Source organism: Canis lupus, chromosome 29 (assembly GCF_048164855.1).
Source record: "Canis lupus baileyi chromosome 29, mCanLup2.hap1, whole genome shotgun sequence".
In the NCBI taxonomy this organism is placed as follows: domain Eukaryota; kingdom Metazoa; phylum Chordata; class Mammalia; order Carnivora; family Canidae; genus Canis; species Canis lupus.
In genome coordinates, this window is record NC_132866.1 from 33,134,173 (window position 1) to 33,155,479 (window position 21,307).

General features: G+C 40.3%; 2 protein-coding genes and 1 pseudogene across 9 annotated transcripts in view; 2 read left to right on the plus strand and 1 right to left on the minus strand.

The window, feature by feature from the left end:
- Window positions 1-21,307, minus strand: part of PLCE1 (phospholipase C epsilon 1) — a 321,197-nt gene that overhangs the window by 287,748 nt on the left and 12,142 nt on the right. The window lies entirely within an intron of this gene.
- Window positions 2,938-4,528, plus strand: LOC140621100 (heterogeneous nuclear ribonucleoprotein A3). Of its 2 annotated transcripts, XM_072805979.1 has the most exons (2): window positions 2,938-2,985; window positions 3,052-4,528. In XM_072805979.1, the coding sequence occupies exons 1-2, from the start codon at window positions 2,980-2,982 to the stop codon at window positions 4,114-4,116; spliced, it is 1,071 nt and encodes a 356-aa protein (XP_072662080.1). In that variant the 5' UTR covers window positions 2,938-2,979; the 3' UTR covers window positions 4,117-4,528. The 2 variants fall into 2 exon arrangements, with proteins under 2 accessions (XP_072662080.1, XP_072662079.1); XM_072805978.1 differs by having other exon boundaries at window positions 2,944-4,528.
- On the plus strand, window positions 7,587-7,841 carry LOC140620698 (NADH dehydrogenase [ubiquinone] 1 alpha subcomplex subunit 3-like; annotated as a pseudogene).

A 21,307-nucleotide genomic window follows, 5' to 3' on the forward strand; every position in this document is an offset into this window, starting at 1 on the left:
ATAATAAAAGGATAATTAAGGAATATTATGAACAGTGTTATACCTATAAATTTTCCACTCAAATGAAATAGACAAATTCCTTGAAAGTCACAAACTACCAAAACTTATTCAAGAAGAAACAGAAAAATTGAATGACTTTTAATTTATTAAAGAAATTGAATTTGCCGTTAAAATCTAACCTTAAAAAAATAAAATAAAATAAAAAAATAAAATAAAATCTAACCTTAAAATAAAACCCAAACAACAAAACTTCAGGCCAAGATGGTTTCACTGGTGAATTTTACCAAACATTTAAAGAAAACATAATACAAATTCTACCCAAACTTTTCCAGAAAATTGAAGAGGAGGGGATATTTTCCAACTCATTCTGTGAGGGCAAATCTCTGCCCTGAGATCAAAAGTAGACAAAGACATTACATGAAAAATACTATAGATCAATGTCCCTTGTGAGCATAGATGTAAAAATTCTAAAGAAATATTTAGAAATTAAATGTACCAATATATAAAAAGGTTAATACATTAGTACCAAGTGGGGTTTAATCCCTGGAATGAAAGTTTAACATTCAAAACTCAATATAAATTATATTAATAAACTAAAAAAAAGAAAAAATATTCCTGCAGGAACTTTGCTTGGGACTGGTAATGTAAATTAATGTATCAATTTGGAGGGAAATATCATTTTAAAAATATTGAGGTTTTTGTTTTATTAAGATTTTATTTATTAATATGACAGAGAGAGAGAGCAGGTGTGGTTGTAAGCACAAGCAGGGAGGCCGGGAGAAGCAGGCTAGCAGGGAGGCAGATGTGGGGATTGATCCTCCAACTCTGGGATCAAGGCCTGAGTCAAAGGCAGCGGCCCAAGTGACTGAGCCACCCAGGCGCCCCCAATATTGAGGTGTCTAATCCATAATCATGATATAGCTAGCTAACACTAGAGTTCTCTCTCTTTCTCTCCATATATATATATAATGAAGAATATACGTATGGGCATGCATATATATATGCACATAGATATAGTATCTATATATATACATATATATATATATATATCTTTTGCCATTTGCTAACTATTTTATTGTGACTTAAAAGCTTTCCATAAAACAATATCTGATATCCTCAGAGCTAATATTTAAGTTGAAATACCTTTATATTATAACTGCCATGGACATCTAATAGTATTTTAAAAATAAAATATTGGGAACAAGATGTGCCCTATAATTAAAGTGGCTTTTTTAAAAAGATTTTATTTATTTATTCGTGAGAGACAGAGAGGCAGAGACACAGGCAGAGGTAGAAGCAGGCTCCATGCAGGAAGCCCAATGTGGGACTCAATTCCAGGTCCACAGGATCACTCTCCCTGGGCTGAAGGTGGCGCTAAACTGCTGAGCCACCCAGGCTGCCCTTAAACTGACTTTAAACTGTGTTTAGGTGAATTAACTCCTGCATGTTTCTTGTTTTTATTAATAGGACATATTGTGTGATAGCTGGGCCTGGCAGCTGTCTCAGTTATGAGTGACACTATAAGAGCAAACTCAAAAAAAGAAAACTCTAGATCCTGGGGTAGTGGAGAGCCCTTCTTGACTATTTTCTGTATGTCATGGATGCAAGAGCTGCTGCATGGCCACACTGTTTATACAATGTGTGTGCTGTTTATGGAATGTCACACAGCTGAACTGCATTTGCTCAAAGGAGGCAGCAGCGGACAGTGGCTGAGTAAACTGGTTATGCTGTGTAGAGGTGGTGGCAGAGTCAACCACATAGCTCTGTGGAACCTACGCAGGAAAATCAAGTCATGCATGGTACTGTCTGAATATGAACTATTTTTTTTAAGATTTTATTTTATTTATTTGAGAGAGAAAGAAAGCATGAGAGAGAGAGCACGGGAGGGAGGGGGAGAGAGAGAGAGAGAGAGAGAGAGAGAGAGAGAGAATGAGCAGGAGGGAGGGTTAGAGGGAGAAGCAGACTCTGCTGAGCAGGTAGGAGCCCAATGCAGGACTTGATCCCAGCACCCTGGGATCATAGCCTGACCTGAAGGCAAACGTTCAACCGACAGAGCAACTCAAGCACCCTAAATATGAACTCTTAATAAATTATTAAAACAAAGGATTATTTCATGGTTCCTCAATAATTTTTGGTTCACAATTTTTGGTTCATCTGGAACTTTCATAAAGGTGCTAAAGAGCTACCAAGGCATTAGACCAAGGAAGCCCAGAGAAGAGAGTCTGACATTTGCTGCCACTTTGTTCCACAATGAATTTACTGCTTTGAAAATGATGGCTGAGAGGATGAGACACAGATTACTAGTTTATTGTAAAACTATAACTCAGGAACAGCCGGATGGTAGAGACGCATAGGGCAACGCATAGGACAATGTCAAGTAGCTTCCATGCCCTCTCCAAGCACACCACCTTCTCCAAATCTCCATGTGCTCACCAACAGAAATTTCCACGTATATTTTTAAAAAATTTATCTCAGTAATATTTTGTATTTATCTATAGAGGTCTTGAATATCTTTTGCTAAATTTGCTCCTATGATAGTGTTGCTATTATATGCAGAATTATTTTATGTTTCATTTTCCAGTTGTTTGCTGCTAGTATGCAGGAATACAACTGAATATTGTGTGTAAACAATACAACTTATACCCTTGCTAAATTCAATTATTACTTCCACAGATATTTTGTAGATGACTTAGAATTTTCTATACAAATACCATGTCATCTTCATATAAAGAAAGTTTTACTTATTTCTTTTCAAAATGCATACCTTTTATTCTTGCCTATTGCACTGGCTAGGATCTCCAATTATGATACCAATATAAGTATAAAGACCATACATCTTTGCCTTGTTCTCAGTCTTTGAGGGAGAGTATTTAATACATCACAATTTAATATTATGTTAACTGTGTCTTACAAATATCTTTTATTAAACTAAGAATGTGATATTGAACTCGAGTTGGAAGAGGCGAGTCCGGTCTCAAAATGGAGGTAAAACCGCCGCCCGGTCGCCCCCAGCCCGACTCCGGCCGTCGCCGCCGCCGCCGGGGGGAGGAGGGCCATGATCCAAAGGAACCCGAGCAGTTGAGAAAACTGTTTATTGGTGGTTTGAGCTTTGAAACTACGGATGATAGTTTAAGAGAACATTTTGAAAAATGGGGCACACTTACAGATTGTGTGGTAATGAGAGACCCCCAAACAAAACGTTCCAGGGGTTTTGGTTTTGTGACTTACTCTTGTGTTGAAGAGGTGGATGCAGCAATGTGTGCCCGACCACACAAGGTTGATGGGCGTGTAGTGGAACCAAAGAGAGCTGTTTCTAGAGAGGATTCTGTAAAGCCTGGTGCCCATCTAACAGTGAAGAAAATTTTTGTTGGTGGTATTAAAGAAGATACAGAAGAATATAATTTGAGAGACTACTTTGAAAAGTATGGCAAAATTGAAACCATAGAAGTTATGGAAGACCGGCAGAGTGGAAAAAAGAGAGGATTTGCTTTTGTAACTTTCGATGATCATGATACAGTTGATAAAATTGTTGTTCAGAAATACCACACTATTAATGGGCATAATTGTGAAGTGAAAAAGGCCCTTTCTAAACAAGAGATGCAGTCTGCTGGATCGCAAAGAGGTCGTGGAGGTGGATCTGGCAACTTCATGGGTCGTGGAGGAAACTTTGGAGGTGGTGGTAATTTTGGCCGTGGTGGAAACTTTGGGGGAAGAGGAGGCTATGGTGGTGGAGGTGGTGGCAGCAGAGGTAGTTATGGAGGAGGTGATGGTGGATATAATGGATTTGGAGGTGATGGTGGCAACTATGGTGGTGGTCCTGGTTATAGTAGTAGAGGAGGCTATGGTGGTGGTGGACCAGGATATGGAAACCAAGGAGGCGGATATGGTGGTGGTGGTGGAGGATACGATGGTTACAATGAAGGAGGAAATTTTGGAGGTGGTAACTATGGTGGTGGTGGGAACTATAATGATTTTGGAAATTATAGTGGACAACAGCAATCAAATTATGGACCCATGAAAGGGGGCAGTTTTGGTGGAAGAAGCTCGGGCAGTCCCTATGGTGGTGGTTATGGATCTGGTGGTGGAAGTGGTGGATATGGTAGCAGAAGGTTCTAAAAAAATTTCAGAAGAAAAGGGCTACAGTTCTTAGCAGGAGAGAGAGTGAGGAGTTGTCAGGAAAGCTGCAGGTTACTTTGAGACAGTCGTCCCAAATGCATTAGAGGAACTGTAAAAATCTGCCACAGGAGGAACGATGATCCATAGTCAGAAAAGTTACTGCAGCTTAAACAGGAAACCCTTCTTGTTCAGGACTGTCATAGCCACAGTTTGCAAAAAGTGCAGCTATTGATTAATGCAATGTAGTGTCAATTAGATGTACATTCCTGAGGTCTTTTATCTGTTGTAGCTTTGTCTTTTTCTTTTTCTTTTCATTACATCAGGTATATTGCCCTGTAAATTGTGGTAGTGGTACCAGGAATAAAAAATTAAGGAATTTTTAACTTTTCAATAAAAAAAAAAAATAAATAAACTAAGAATGTTTCCTTGCATCCTTCATTTGCTAGAAGTTTTTATTACAAATGAGTTTTTGCTTTTCCTCCACTTATTAAGATGACTGTATGAGTTATCTCCTTGGTAAACTATACTGATTGATCTTCAAATAATGAAACAATCTCACAAATTCATGTAAAATGTAAAGGACCTAGAGTAGCCAAAATAGTTAAAAGAACAAATTGGAGGAGCCGCCTGGGTGGCTCCCTGGTTTAGCACCACCTTCAGCGTGGGGCATGATCCCAGAGTCCCGGGATCAGATTGAGTTCCACATCCGGTTCCCTGCAAGAAGCCTGCTTCTCCCTCTGCCTGTGTCTCTGTCTCTGTCTCTGTCTCTCTCTCTCCCTCTGTGTCTCATCTTAAAAAAAAAAGAACAACAACAAAAAAAAAGAACAAAACACACACACACACACACACACACAAGAAGAACAAATTGGAGAACAAGTTACACAGTCTGATTTCAATACTACTACAAAGCCACAGTAATCTAAACAGTGTGTTACTGGCAAAAGGATAGAAATTTAGATCAATAAAATAGAATATCCAGAAATACACCTATACACAGTCAATTGGCTTTTGAACAACGATGCAAAGGTAATTCAGTGGGAAAAGGATAGTCAATAAATGGTACTGGATCCAAATAGAAAAATAATGAACATCAACCCCTATATCACACCATACACAGTAATTAATTCAAAACAGATTATAAAGCTAAAACCAAAATCTAAAAGTGTAAAACATTTAGAAGAAAACAGGAAAAATCTTCATAACTTCGGGATGCTGAAAAATTTCTTAGGACACAAAGGGCACTAACCACAAAGAAAAAAAAGTAAAATGGACTTAATCAAAAGTTTTTAAAAAATTTGTAAACTTCTGTTCTTCAAGAAAGAAAGAAAAGGAAGGAAGGAAGGAAGGGAGGAAAGGAGGGAGGAAGGGAGGAAAGAAGAATGAAAAGCCCCAGAGTGGGAGAAAATATTCACAAAACATACATGTGAAAAAAAACAAAAAACAAAAAACAAAACATACATGTGAAAAAATTCCTGTATCCAGAATATACATAAAACTCTTATAACTCAGTAATAAGCACTTAACACAATTTTTAAAAAATGAGCAAGAGACTTGAACAGATACTTCATAAAATAACATACACGAATATTTCTATATGAAAAAAATAAGATGCTCAATCCCTTCCTCACACCACACACAAAAGTTAACTCAAAATGGATCACAAAATGGATTCTAAGTGTAAAAGTCAAAATTATAAAACTTCTAATAGGACACATAGGAGAAAATTTTTACAACTACTGGAGTAAGCAGAAATTTCTTAGAATGAACACAAAGTACAAATCACAAAAGAAAAACAATTGATAAACTGCAACACAATTAAAAACATCTGCTCTGCAAAGGCAAGCCATTATTGTATGGCAGAAAATATTTGTAAGATAAATATCTAATAAAGGATATGCATCCAGAACACATAAAAAACTCTTATAACTCAGTAATAAGTAGACAGACAACACTATTTTTTAAAAAGGGCAAAAGTTTGAATAAGCACTTTATAAAAGAATACAATTGGCCTACAAGCACACAAAATGATGTGCAATGTTATTAGTCATCAGGGAAATACCAATTAAAATCACAATGAGATAGAACTTCATTCCCACTAGCATTGCTAACATTAAAATGGCTGGCCATACTAAAGTTGGTACAAACTTGGAGAGACTGGATATTGTGGTGGGAATATAAATTGGTATAGCCACTTTTGAAAATAGTTTGGCAGCTTCTTATAAAGTTAAATATACATTTACCAGATGACCCAAAAATTCCACTGGTAGAAGAAAAATAAAAGCATACATCCACAAATAGACTCGTATGCAAATGTCTTTAGCAGTTTTATTCATAACAGCCCAAACTGGGAAAAAACCTAAAAGCCTATCAACAGATAAATAAACCACCTGTGGTATAGTCATACAATCAAAGACTGCTCAACAATAAAAAGAATGATCCCCTAATTATGTAACATATGTGGATGAATCTTAAAAACATTAGGTTGTATCAAAGAAGCTATGCACTGAATGATTCCATTTATTTGAACCTTTAGACCTGTGCTAATGTAGTAGCTTCTAGCCATATGTGGCCATCTGAGTTTAAGTAAAAACTTAATTTAAATTAAGGAGAATTAAAAATTCAGCTCCAAAGCTGCACTAGCCACATTTCAAGTGCTCAATAGTCATATGTGACTCATTGCAACTGTAGAAAACAGCACAGATAAGATGATAAAATGGCACAAAGGAGTAGTAGCTGCACAGGTGTACACTCCTCCAACTGTATACTTTACCTCCTATCAGCTTTTCAAGTGGACTGCAGGCTGCATTTCAATACCACTTGTGCTCTCGGCCAGGCACCTCCAAGCACTGAACAACCTGCTCAACTGCATAATATGGTGCTGACATAGCACCAGGGCAGTGGAATCATTCAATCTGAGTTTGGATCCCATCTCCATTTAACTTTGCTAAGGCTTAGTTCTTATATTTGTGACATGGGAGGAAATAATAGTTTCTCATATAACCCTCACAATAATCCTATAAAGTGGTAATCTGTCAAAAAATAGTACCCTTTATTCTTATCATTATATCCAGTGTCATCACATATTTCTTCCTGATGTAGAACCATGTTTATTTCTTTTAAATCACTTCCCAGGACTACAATAATAAAGGCTCAATAAGTATTTGCTCATATATTGTTTTGTATAGAATATTACTTGTACGCAAAAAGGTGATTTTTTTTTTTATCTCATCCAGTGGAAGCAGCTAAATTAGTTTTTAAGCTTAGCTCTACAAATATACTGGGTGTTGGCACATGTGCAAGGGACTACATGGCTCCACAAGAAGAAAAAGACACAATCCCTGCCTACAGCAAAATCCTTCACTATTACAGAGCCATAAAGAAAAAACTTAGGATATGAGCTAATATCATAAAATACTGAATAACCCAGGCAGTTAAAAAGTCAAAGAATTGGCCGCCGCCACAGAGATCAGATGGCTGGGAGACTCGCCACCTTCCTCAAGGATGCCTGGGCCAAATTGCCGGTGCTGCTCGCATCCTTCACCATCGGAGGCCTCGCTGTGATTCTGCCCACCCTCAGTCCCTTCACCAAATATGCCACCATGATCAACCAGGCCATGCCCTACAACTATCCAGTGCCCCTCTGAGATGATGGGAACATGCCTGACGTGCCCAGCCACCTCCAGGACCCCCAGGGCCCCAGCCTGGAGTGGCTGAAGAAATTGTGAGCATCTCCGGTGACATGGAGGCAGCCCCTCCCCTGTAGCCAATAAAAGGCATAGAGTAACCCCAGGGGGGGAAATAGTGAGAGAATCATTCAATAGTGTGTGTACTAATTGTGCAACTGATAAAAAGTGAAGATAAAAAATAACAGGAACTCAAGTCTTTTTTTTTTTTTAAGATTTACTCATTTATTTATGATAGACATAGAGAGAGAGAGAGAGAGAGGCAGAGACACAGGAGGAGGGAGAAGCAGGCTCCATGCACCGGGAGCCCAACGCGGGACTCGATCCCGGGTCTCCAGGATCACGCCCTGGGACAAAGGCAAGCGCCAAACCGCTGAGCCACCCAGGGATCCCAGGAACTCAAGTCTTAACAGCAAAGACTTCCCAGAGAATATCATAGTCCTTTAATAAAGGACTCTGGCCTGGGAAGTGAGGCCGGGGAGAAAATGGAGGAGAGAAGGAGTTTTGGCCATGTTTGGAGATGGGATGGAAGGTTGCAGGTTGACTGGCATGTGGAGGTTACTCTACCCTTGCTAAGCCTAATGGCAGCAGCAGGAGTAGAACCATCCTGGAGAGGTGCTGGAAAGTTCTCATATTAGGTCAAGGCAACATTGGAAGTCTTGCAATGAAGGGGAAGAAAAAAATGAGAAGAACCCAGAGCTGCTTTCTCAAAGCCCTTGTATTATCCATCCTATGCATTAAAAATATAACGGGCTTCCCCAAGCAGCCAACCGCCAGCCACCATTCAGCATGCTCATATTACAAGCAAGTTTTAGTTAATTGACAGTTCACAATATCAACACATCCATTCACTAAATGTTCTTTTCAAACTGGTATTCTGTAAGTCATTCCTCAATTAATGTAATTGTCTTTCCAAAGAATTAAAAATACATGTGATGAAAACTAACTCACTCTGGATGAGATAAACATAAAAGAACTGCTCTACTACCTAACACATTCTCACATTACAGTCTCTCAGTAAAATGATCCTGATTTAATCAAAATAGGATATGATTCAGCTCCTGCAAACTCTTTTCTTCATGGCTATGCTTCTTGAGCTCCCTCCTACCTGGCTCCCCCACATCTGATACCTAGCCTACATTTCATCATCTCACAGAGTAAAACATTTTCCAGACTAAATAACTCTCCAGTTTCAGAGAGGCTCTCCCATAAAGCCTTAACAGATGGAAAGCATTTTGAATCCACATACCTAACACATAAGATAACCATTTCTAGCCATTTTCTTTTTTATATTTGCATTATATTTAACATTATATTTAGTACCAAGAAGGTCTTCAGAGGTCCTCTGGTCAACAAGCTTAAAAATAATTCCTGTTCCTTATGAATGTCCACCAATGACATCAAATTCTGGGTGGAAGCCCAAGCCAACAGCTGAGGAGCTGATACTATTCTAATGGCTTATGTAAATGGAATACCTCATTAAAACTCAAAGTTCAGGGGCACCTGTATGGCTCAGTCAGTTGAGCATTTGCCTTCGGCTCCGGTCATGATCCCAGGGTCCTGTTCAGCGGAGAGTCTGCTTCTCCCTTTGCCCCTCCTCCCTACTGTGTGCTCTCTGACTCAAATAAATAAAATCTTAAAAAAAAAAAAAAAAAGAAAACCCTCCAAAAACCCTCTCAAAGTTCATTTTAGCTGTGCCTCTGATCTATCACTAAGAAGTCATCCAAAAGGGAGAAGAAATATTACTTATACTTTTTTGTATTTGAAAAAAAATGAAGCACATAAGTTTTGGGGGTTTTGTTGTTGTCATTTTAAATTTTTTAGTCTGTAGGCAAATACCTTGGCACTTTTGCTATTTTTCAGGGTAGTGTAACTCAAGTACAGAGCTGTTTGCAGAGTCCACAATCTGAAGCAAGCAGGGTGGCTCTGATCTGCATTGCCAGCTTTCAGGACACTCATGAGCCTCTTAAAGGTGATGGAGGGCAAAGGGTATCCAGGGAGGGTGAGGATATGCAGGTGGAAGCAAGGAGCCATGGGATGGCCAATCTCGGGACCTAGATCGTATAAGCTCCTCAGTAAATCAATAATGTCACATGACACTTGGTAAGGTATAGTTCATTTTTGTTACCACTATATCATTATTCCAAATATCAGTTATGACTTTTATGAGTTCTAGGGCTAAAAAAAACAAAGCAAGTTTTGGCAAGAGTGTTGTACCGCATTCTATACTGTTTAACAAATAACATATGTTATATTTTTCTGATTATGAAAGTAGATTTACTGCAGAAAATTTGAAAAAAGTCTAATAAGCATAAAGTATAAAGATAAGGTAAGATCATTAGGTAAGTCCTAATTTTCTTACAGCTTGCTTCCAGTTTTCCCCCATGAACATACATCTATACAGAACTAAAATTATATCCTGCTTCGTTTGTTTAATATTAATATTATATTGTCCAAAGGAATAACTTTTGAACACAATGGAATCTATACAAACATCAACAATGTTCCTTTCCCAATGTTCTAAATATTATTTTAAAAAGGAGGAGATCATGGAAAATGCTCCCCTGAAGTCATGCCTAATCTTACTTGTTTGATATATTTGTAATACGGTCCTATCCTTGGAGTACAATAACTTCTAGATCGCTCAATCTTTCCTGCAAGGGCTGGTCAGCCAAAGGGTATATTTATTCACTTATTCAACAAAAAAGTTTTGAACGCCTAACTATGTGCCAAATCCTATGCTAAGCACTAAGTACAAATGGTCCATAAAACTACTGATTCTAATTGAAATTTATCAAAGAGACATATTCAGGTGATATTTTATATTAAACTAGGCCAAATAGAGCCCAGTTTGAAGGTGATCTAATCAAAACCACTCTCCAACCCACCAGTTTGACACACCTCAGCTAGCATGGTCTGGTCTGCTACTCCCTGAACCTGCATTCACCTCCACTTTTGTGTCCTGTTTATCACTCCTTAGCCCCCTCTACATTCCTTTCTGCAGAGCTACATTCTACTGAGGAAACTTCTTTGACAAGTGACTATGAGACTCACTTTCAAACTACTCTTGCATCAGCCACCCAGAACATTCTTTAAGCAAGCTTTAATTGCCCTTGTTCAAAAATGGGGTGTTGGTAAGTATCAGGGACAAATACCAGAGCCTCATTTTCTTATTTCCCACAGCTAAGTACTACATGCATTACTACTCATCACCTAACCATCCTCTGAGGAATTTCTCCACACAAATCCATCTCTGAAAATATTTTTCAAGAATACTATACCCTATCAATCGCTGCAGGCATATCTATATATTTCCTATCCTAAATAAAACTTTGGTTCCTTTCCTGCAGTGGGATGACAGAGAAAGATGAAACACTTTTGAAATCATACATTTTGATCCACTTTGCCCATAACTCCTCAAGAAAACAGAACCACCCTGTGTACAGTAATCTCCTGGGTCACTTCGCCACCTCTAGGCCACATCAAGACCTGAGAACGGGGGGATCCCTGGGTGGCACAGCGGTTTGGAGCCTGCCTTTGGCCCAGGGCGCGATCCTGGAGTCCCAGGATCGAATCCCACATCGGGCTCCCGGTGCATGGAGCCTGCTTCTCCCTCTGCCTGTGTCTCTGCCTCTCTCTCTCTCTCTGTGACTGTCATAAATAAAAAAAAAAAAAAAAAAAAAGACCTGAGAACGTCCATGCGAGGCACCCATCTGAGCACCTCATGTCTTACTCAATCATCACAGCAACTCTGGTGAGATACATACTAAGACCACAATTTCCAATTTAGAGATAAGAAAACAGGTTTAGAGATTAAACAACTTGCCCAGAATTATTCAGCTAGCCACTGGGGAAGGCAGGTATTCAAATGCAGGTAGCTACTTCCCCATAGCAAGCCCTTTATGCCCTCACTAATATTCTTCTTCATGTGCTCTTCCCATTAGGCTGAAACTAGTGATTCTCATATTTAGGTCAGCATTATAATCATGTGAGAGACTTAGTACAAATACACAGGTTTGGGTGAGAGGTTCTGATTCAGGAAGGACAGAGGAGATCTAAATTTCAGCAGGCACTTCCCCTTCTTCTCCCTGCCAACCAGGTGACTCTAGTGCCAGCTATGTTCAGACTGCTACATCGATGACACTGCATTAAACACAAGGAGGACAAACTCACTGGAGGGTGCAGGTGGTGGTGAGCTTTTGTAAAATGGCATTCGTTTCATTACCTGTGATCCACCAGAGCTTTAAAAAAGGTGGCAGGGGGCAGCCCCGGTGGCTCAGGGGTTTAGCGCCGCCTTCAGCCCAGGGCGTGATCCTGGAGACCCGGGATCGAGTCCCACGTTGGGCTTCCTGCATGGAGCCTGCTTCTCCCTCTGCCTGTGTCTCTGCCTCTCTCTCTCTCTGTTTGTGTCTCTCATGAATAAATAAATAAAATCTTTTAAAAAAATAAAAAAGGTGGCAGGGAGTTAGTGCTGAACGGGTACAGAGTGTCAGTTTGTGATGATGAACTAGTTCTGATGATGGCTGGTATTGGTGGCTGCACAAGAATGGACTGCACTTAATACCACTAAACTTTACACTTAAAAATGGTTAAAATGGCCAGTTTTATGTTATGTATACGTTATCACAATAAAAAAAAACAAACAGGGCAGGATTATAACCTGCATTGTAGAGGAGTTTGTGATACCCCTTCCTGCTGATCTGGAAAGAGGTGAGGTTTACTCTTAAGGGATCCCTTGTGAAATGGACCTACTGAGAGACAAATGATGAAGAAATTTGGCCCCTGGGTGACCCCTCTTCAAATATGGACTGCCGTGTACTTTCTAAGGATAGCTGACAGGGCCATACTTGGTGAGAGTTCCTGACATGTGTTAGCATGCCTCATCCACTTCTTGCCCATAGCTTGTTACCCCAACATACTCATGGGTGTACCTGGACATGGTAGAGAAGAAAGAGAAGGGCTTAAGGAACATCGGGGAATGAGCTTGCTTCACAGCTTCAGGGCCAGCTCCACCCTGGGACTTTCAGCAAGTCACTCCACTTCCCTCAGACACCATCTAGCCAGTTGCTTCTCACCTTTCAGATTTCAGCTCAAATGTCATCACCTCAGAAAGGCTCTGCAAGCTCTAAAGTGGCCTTCTCCCCTCCCACCCATTGCTTTCCATCCTATTCCACTGCCTGATTGTTTTCTGAGCATCTACCACCACTGGAAATTAAATGTATTACTTATTTGTATACTAGCTACTGGTTGGCATCCTGCAACTAGGACCAGAGCTTCCTGAGAGCTGCAAAAGTAGTCTTGTCTACTACCATGTTCCCAAAGCAGAGACACAGTAGGAACTCAATAAATATTTGTAGAATAAATAAATGAATTGGCCTCACTTGTTAAATTATGCATACACGGGTTCCGTCTACCTCCCAAGATGATTTACAGGAAAAGACACAAGAAATCAGCTGTGGCCAAGGTGCTTTGTAAAAGGAAAGACTCCACACGATAGGTGGGGTTATTGTAGCGGGTTGGGGGGAAAGGCAGTTCATGACACCCTGACCTTGACACAATGATGTGGCTCCTCCTTACTTCTGCACTCTTCGTAGGCAGAGATTTGTCTGGAATCTAAAAATGATGATGCTCCACCCTGCAAACCACCCAAACTGAATGCAACACAATTATTTATTATAAGGCAAGGACTCTCAATGTGTTTCCTCACTAATAAGGCATTATTTCTCAAATAATAAGATGTTACTTAGGAAGTCAGGGATCTGTCAGGTAGGCAAACCTGGAAGAACCACAAAGATAATCCCTGCCCCAGGTCATCTGAGTTCAACAAGCATAAACTGAGTGTCCAGTATATATTCCAGGTCCTGGGGCAGAGAGGTGACTCAGACTGTCATCCTGGAGTGGAAGACACAGATACTAAACAAAAAACTCAAGGTCAGTGACATGAATATGGTATTAGATGTGTGTGTGTGTGTGTGTGTGTGTGCGTGTGTGTGTGTGTGTGCGTGTGTTGGGGAAGGCTTTCTAGAATGACACCTAAACTTAAAGTACAGAAGAAAGATGGATGGGGAAAAGTGAGCAGCCCAAGGTAAGACACAGAATGGGAAGACCATGTGTTATATTTAGGGAGCTCCAAGTAGTGAAAGCATTAGGCATCTGCTGCTGGGGTGTTCAGGGTGCCAGGAGATAGGTGGGGATCAGAGGGACAAAGGGGGCTGGGACATGTACCCAAAGAAGTGGATACCAACCACTTTTCTGCAAGTAGCAGATGAGAGCTGTGCTTCAGACATATCCCTGTGGAAGCCATGTGGAGATGAGCCCATTCAGTGTCCAGCGGCCCTGAGGGCCAGTTTGGCTTGGCTAGGAGTAGAAACAGGTAAAATGAAAAGGATCCCCCAGTCTTCACTGTGCTACAAGCAGAGGACTCAAGTTGGGAGGGGCCTGGCTTGGGGAATTGGAGAGATCCCAAGAAATTTCCAAGCCAAACTTGTCACACATGCTAGAGGACACGGCTGCCTAGGTCATTGATTCAGGACTGCCGTGAAGCCCTTGCTCTTGGCAGTCTTGCTCTGGGATGGTGCAGCTTCCTGACCTCCTGGCAGAGCCTCCCAGCTGCCGAGCCAGTGCTGAACAGAGGGAAGAGGAGAAAGAAGGACCAGCATGATTCCCTGCATTTTAGCCCAAAGTGGAATGAACCTTCTCTGAGTCCTGAGTGAAGAAGGCAGCAGAAATGAAGAAAAGGAAAATTAGGGCCCTGGCGTTGTTGCATAAAACACCTATGCCCCAAACTTGCTCACTAAATGTGGTACAATCGATTCAGAGCATTAAAGGCAGGAAAAGCAGAGAAAGAGGAAAAAGGAAAAGAATGGTTGGGTTGAGATAAAACAGTTACAGAAGGGGTTCTTCTTCCTTTCCCTTTTTTTTTTTTTAAGATTTTATTTATTTATTGTTGAGAGACAGAGAAAGAGGCAGAGACATAGGCAGAGGGAGAAGCAGGCCCCATCTATGCAGGGAGCCTGATGTGGGACTCTGATCCCAGGACTCCGGGATCACAACCTGAGCCAAAGGCAGACGCTCAATCACTGAGTCACCCAGGTGCTCCTTCTCCCTTTCCTTCTGCTGCTGTCCTTACACTGGAGCTGCCTCAATCATATGTACTCAAGAGAAAAGAGAACAATGAACCAGTTTCTCACAGGTGGATATACCCTCAGAAGCTCTCAAGTGTGAACTTAAAGTTTTGTATATTCATTTTGATTATGTTTGTGATAAGAAAAACGTTCTCAAACCCACTCTACTCCCCCACAATCAATTACTATAACTTCGTTTGGCTTGAACCTGGGGATAGAGGTGGAAGCCCCATCTCATTAGTATAGGCTAATCCTTTCCCTTTCTTCCTGCTACTTCCAGGTCCTCTAGCTTAAGGCGCTGAGAAGGCTCTGGCATGGCTGAACACAGCAAGTGGCTGAGGCTGACAAAGAAATTTTCTGTCATAAGGTTAACAGCATATTCATAGTTGACCCCTGGAAGATGTGCTTCTCATCAACCCCAACACTTGCAAAACCCTAGCTTACTATTTACCAACATACCTAGTATCTACTGGGCAGTCTCCTACACAGTACAAGCAATAAATATCTGTAGGATGGACAGATGCAAAAGTTGAAAACATGGTATATTCCATCAATAAGGAAATGATTAAATAAAACAGTATATTCATACCCAGGAAAACAGATTTTTTATTTGTTTTTATGACTCAGATCTAAATAAATTTACTTGGAAAGAGTTTCAGAGCATATTGTTTCATTTTTTAAAGTAAAAATTGGGGTACCTGGGTTGCTCAGTTGGTTAAGTGTTGGACTCTCGATTTTGGTTCCAGTCACGATCTCAGGGTTGTGGAATTGACAGCCAACTCAGGGGCCTCTGCTTGGGATTCTCTCCCTCTCCCTCTGCCCTTCCCCCTACTATCTCTCTCTCAAATGAATAAATATTTAAAAATAAATAAATGAAAATAAAAATTAAAGAACATTTTATGAACTCACTTATATAAAACCAAACCATACGCACAAAACCAAAAGTGTATCTTTATGTGTATATATGAGTACAACTATATAAATGCATAAAAAAATTTGTAAGAACACCCACTGAACTTGTAACAGTGATTACTTCCGAAAAAAAAGTAAAATTGGACAAGGGTTAATGTTAATGGGGACTTTTACTTTATCTGTGTTTATACAGTATTTACATTCTTTCCAATCAAGAAGGTATTACTTGCATAACTAAAAATAAACCATAATATACAAATCAAAGATATTATTTTTTTAAATCTGATATTATTTTATGTGTTTTTTTTCATCCTGTAAAACTGCTTGAATGAGTTAAAGAACCTGAGGAAGGCAGTAGAACTAGTTCCCACTTGGGGAAGGGTTTGTTTATCCTGCTTATCTTAAGTTAGAGCCAACAACGCTAATGATTCTGAATAGCACCGGCCACTCCTTGGCCATCTCATCCCCTCCCACCCACAACTTCAACTATCACCTCTATGTGGATGACTCCCAAATGCCTCTTTCCAGACACAGCCTCTCTCCCATAAGCTACAGTCCTGACTTTCCAACTTCCTGTTGGGTAGAGCCAATACCCCGTGTACAAAACCAGACTCCTGCCTTCCTCCTCTCCCTAATTCAATTCTTTTGCCTAACTTCCTGCTTCCTAGTAACTGGCACCTTCTTTTTCCCAGGAACCAAGAAAGGAAACTTCTCTTTCATCTCTGGCCGTCTTTATCCACATATTCACCCAGTTAGCTGCTATATTCTAGTGATTCTTCAAAAAAGTTCTCCCAACTGTTAACTCTCTTCTGTTGTCACTGATATCACCCAGTTCAGGTCCTTTCCATCTCTGACCTGGACGAGTGGAATCATCTTCCAACTGGTCTCCTTGCTCCTGACTGCTTGGATCCATCTGCTAGATGCCTGACTTCCCATGTCAGCCTGTTGATGTCATTTTGAGCCTCCATTCCATCACCTATTATATCAGCTATTTCAACACTGAGTTCTCTGCGAATTTAGGAAATCAGGCTTCATTAAAGTATCTGACAAAAATGTTAAACTGAGCTGAGCCAAAGACAAGCCTCTGGATCATACATCTCCTTCCAACGGAACCCAGAGCTTATCACTGGAAGAAAGAGAGCAACTTAAAAAAAAAACAAAAAACAAAAACAAAACCCAAAAGAACAAATTAGTGTCAGACACTTTTCATATACGATTTTACTTATTAATAATACCTTGTACCTTGTCAGATACTTTTCATATACTATCTCAGTTATTAATATTACCTGTACCTTACAACAATTCCTGGTACAAGGTATTATTGTCCTAATTTTAGAGTTTTTTTTTTCTTTAAGATTTTATTTATTTGAGAGAACATGTGTGTGTGCACGAGCAGGGGGAAGGGCAGAGGGAGAGGGTGAAAAAGACTCTCCACTAAGCAGAGTGCCCGATGCAGTGCTCAATCCCAGGATCCTGGGATCATGACCTGAGCCGAAGGCAGGCACTTACCCATTGAGCCACCCAGAAGACCCTCAATTTTGGAGGTTTTAAAACTAAGGTTGAGAATGGCTAAGAAACTTGTGAAAAGCCTCACAGCTATTAAGTCGTAGAGTTCTGATCTGAACCTATATCTGTTGATTCCAGAGCTCATGGTTTTTCCACTGCATCGTTGGAAACTTTCATGATCTTCATCTTCTGAAAGATAAAGCATACACCTCTTAACCTGTATTGAAGACCTTCAATGTTCTAGCTTCCAACCTAACTTTGTAACAGTATAGAGTATGCACCTGTCAAAAACACTAATAATGTTTCATGTGCTCTATTTCATTTAATCTACCACAAATCTATGAGATAGGTACTAGGATAATATTCATTTTACGGATCCAGGAACTCAGATTAAAAGTAGCTTAATCTGTAAATCAAAAAAATTATCTCAAAATAAAATTTTAAAAATATCAACATTAGCCAGCTTATAAACAGCAAAGTTGGATTTCAAACTGAGGTCTGCTTAACTAGAGAAATATTTAGAAGGCAGGACAAACAGAAATTCAATTCACACAGTCAATCAATCAATATCTGTCAGGCTCAATAGTGCTGGGACTGGAGATAAAAGAAATGAACACCGACAGTAGTCCCTGCCCCTGGCTTCATGGAGCATATACTCTACTGGGGAAAACAGACATTGAAATGGGGAAAAGCCCCCAGTGCTAAAAGACCATGGGCTCCAAAGGGATAGCCTTGGAGAGTTGAGGTTTCTGGTCTCGGTAAGTAGGTCGATATAAGTGTTCTATTCACCACATTAAGGAACACAGGAGAAAGAGGTTTGGGAAAAGGTTGAGTTCAATTGGTGACACAAGTTTTGGGAAGATGTCACACAGGCATTTGTACGGGCAGATCTGGAGCTGAAGAGTAAAGAGTGGACCACAAAAAGATCTGGAACCATTGATGTAAAGATGAAAACTCATGGAGGTGGATTTACCTTATGGAGCTCCAACATTTATGCAGGGCAAACAGGGAAAAAGAGAGCCTCGAAGGAGACCCTGCCCACCTGGGCTGTGCTCTCCTGTGAACAAGCCTTCTGAGACTACTTCATCTTTTCCCAAGCAGGAACACCGTTCTATTCCATCAAGCCATACCCTGCCTCAGTCAAGCCCTCACTCTGTGCCAGAAAATCCAAGCCAGAGCTCCCTCTCCTGGACTCAAGACATTTAACAAATGGCCTGAGACTCATTTCTTCACAAGGACACTGAAAATTTTAACTATTTGTGCCCTGTCTCCCTAGCTGGACTAAAAGATCTTTGACGGCAAATTTTGGGTATAAAATTAGGAATATAGTCAACATCTTCTTTACAGAATCAACCAGCAGCAGTCTATTTCAAGAAGCGTATGTAATAAAGTAGTAAATCAACAGACGAGCATTTATGTAAACTAGTTACTCCGGAAGGACCTGAATGCCTTCCTCAGGACAACAGAAACCAACATCCTGGACGTTCTCCCAAGCTTTCCCCTGAGCCTCTGCACAGAACAGAGCCAGTCACGAGGTGACCACTTGCCTCCTCTTCTTGTGCATTCTAACCTATTCCTTGGAACTGGCCATGTTCTTCATCCTAGCGGCCCTTGCTTCCAGAATTCTTCAAGTTGAAAAGAAATGTCTTCAAAAGGGAACACATGGGGCAGCCCAGGTGGCTCAGTGGTTTAGCGCCGCCTTCAGCCTAGGGTGTGATCCTTGAGACCTGGGATCGAGTCCCACGTCAGGCTCCCTGCATGGAGCCTGCTTCTCCCTCTGTCTGTGTCTCTGCCTCTCTCTCCCTCTGTGTCTCTCATGAATAAATAAATAAAATATTTTTTTTTTAAAAAGGGGAACACATGAAGATGAAAATGTTTTGCTCAAGAAAACACCAAGTAGCAGTACAAGAAGCCTCTTTCTGGGATCCCTGGGTGGCGCAGCGGTTTGGCGCCTGCCTTTGGCCCAGGGCGCGATCCTGGAGACCCAGGATCAAATCCCACGTCAGGCTCCTGGTGCATGGAGTCTGCTTCTCCCTCTCCCTGTGTCTCTGCCTCTCTCTCTCTCTCTCTCTCTCTCTCTGTGACTATCATCAATAAATAAAAAAAATATTAAAAAAAAAAAAGAAGCCTCTTTCTTGTGAGGCGAGCTGCAGTTTTCACCAAGCCCCTTTGACAAAATATGTTCGTATTTTATGGCTTGTAACTGATTCCTCATCTGTGATGTTTTATACTACCCTTTCATAAATAAATAAATGTCTGAGATAGAAAGGGAGAGAGTAACACCTTGTTTCACAAATCCCAGAAATTGTCAGGCTCTCACCTACATTACTGCTGGCTCAGTAAGTCCAGGTAGGCAGTAGCTGTGGGGGTCCTGCTCATCTTACCAGCCACCACAGTGCCTGACACACTGGAATGACTCAAAATGACCTCTGTGTATATTAGCGGTGAATGGATGAAAAAAGAAGGTTGGGAAAAAACAAAATTGTAGGAAAAAATGAGGACACAGGGAATGAGGGGTAACATATAAGTAGCAAGTGTGTGAAGAAGGCGAAGGTGAAGAGACAACCAACCACCTCCCTACATTTGAAGTTCATATGATCTTCAGTTTCTCCACAAAGACACCCATACAATAACTACATTTTGGGGTCAGCTTCTCAATCCTATAGCGGACAAACTGCACACATATAGTATTCTCCATTTAATATTCTTAAGTTTTGTAACTGCTTTCTTTCTTCCTTTTTATGTGCCTTAGGAACACTTTTTTTTTTTTAAGATTTTATTTATTTAGTTGAGAGAGAGAGAGAGAACACAAGCAAGAGCTGGGGGGGAGCAGCAGAGGGAGAGAAGAAGCAGATTCCCCACTGAGCAGGGAGCCCAACACTGGGCTTGATCCCAGGACCCTGAGATCATGACCTGAGCCAAACACAGACATTTTACTGACTGAGCCATCCAGGCACCCCAGGAACATATATATATATTTATAACCTTTCACCTAAACTAAGCCTTGACACTGAATTTAAAAACTGCTAGGTTCTTAGGCGATGATGCAGCTCATGCCTGTCCTGTGGATTTGCTGCAGTGCTACTCAACATCCCACTGCTCCAGAAAAGGAGGTCTGCATTCAGTGTCTGGAATCCTCTAACAGCAGAATTCCAATTATGCCCATCTTATGAGAGACATAAAGAGGTAAGGGCATCCAGGTTAAAAAAAAACAAAGGTACTGATTGCATTTTTAGGACACTGAAAAAGCCTCAGTTAATCAGTCTCTGATAAATACTTTATCCTCCTTACTCTCCACGACACAAACAGCGACTCCAGCTCCTTACCACATGGGAATCTGCCCCTGTCACTCTCAGGAAGGCACAGGGGTCTCTTGGAATCCAATCTATGCATAGACAGGAGAAGCAAGCTAATTTTAACACCAGGCTTTGATGACCAAAGCTAAAATAAAGCTAGCTAAAAAAAAATCCAAAGTAAAATCTAAATTGGTTCCAGATTAATCTCTATCTTAGTTAATGTTAACTCATTAACACCATGATAATAAAGTGTCACCACATGACTGCAGCATGGTGTAACAATAGGAAATTTGTTAATAAAACACACCAGTAGTCAAACGTGAAAAAATGCATATAATCACCTCAAAGATTACCTTTTTGGCATGTGACATAATTCTTTTCTCTTTTATTTCTTATTTAAATCTGTGAATATGAAACTACTTTCTCAAAGTGATTTAAACTTTTTAAAACCAAAAGACAACATTGTATTTCCTAGTGAATATGAAAAGCATTTCCATTAAAAGCAGGATTAAATAAAAAGGTCTATTATCCTTATTCTTTGTTATTAAGGTTCTGGGATCTCTGATTCAAAGGGGAAATAATCCTTACTTGAAGATAATACAATTCTTTACCTAAAAAGCTCAGGAGAATCAACTAAAAAATTAAGTTGATTAAATAAAAAATACAAAAC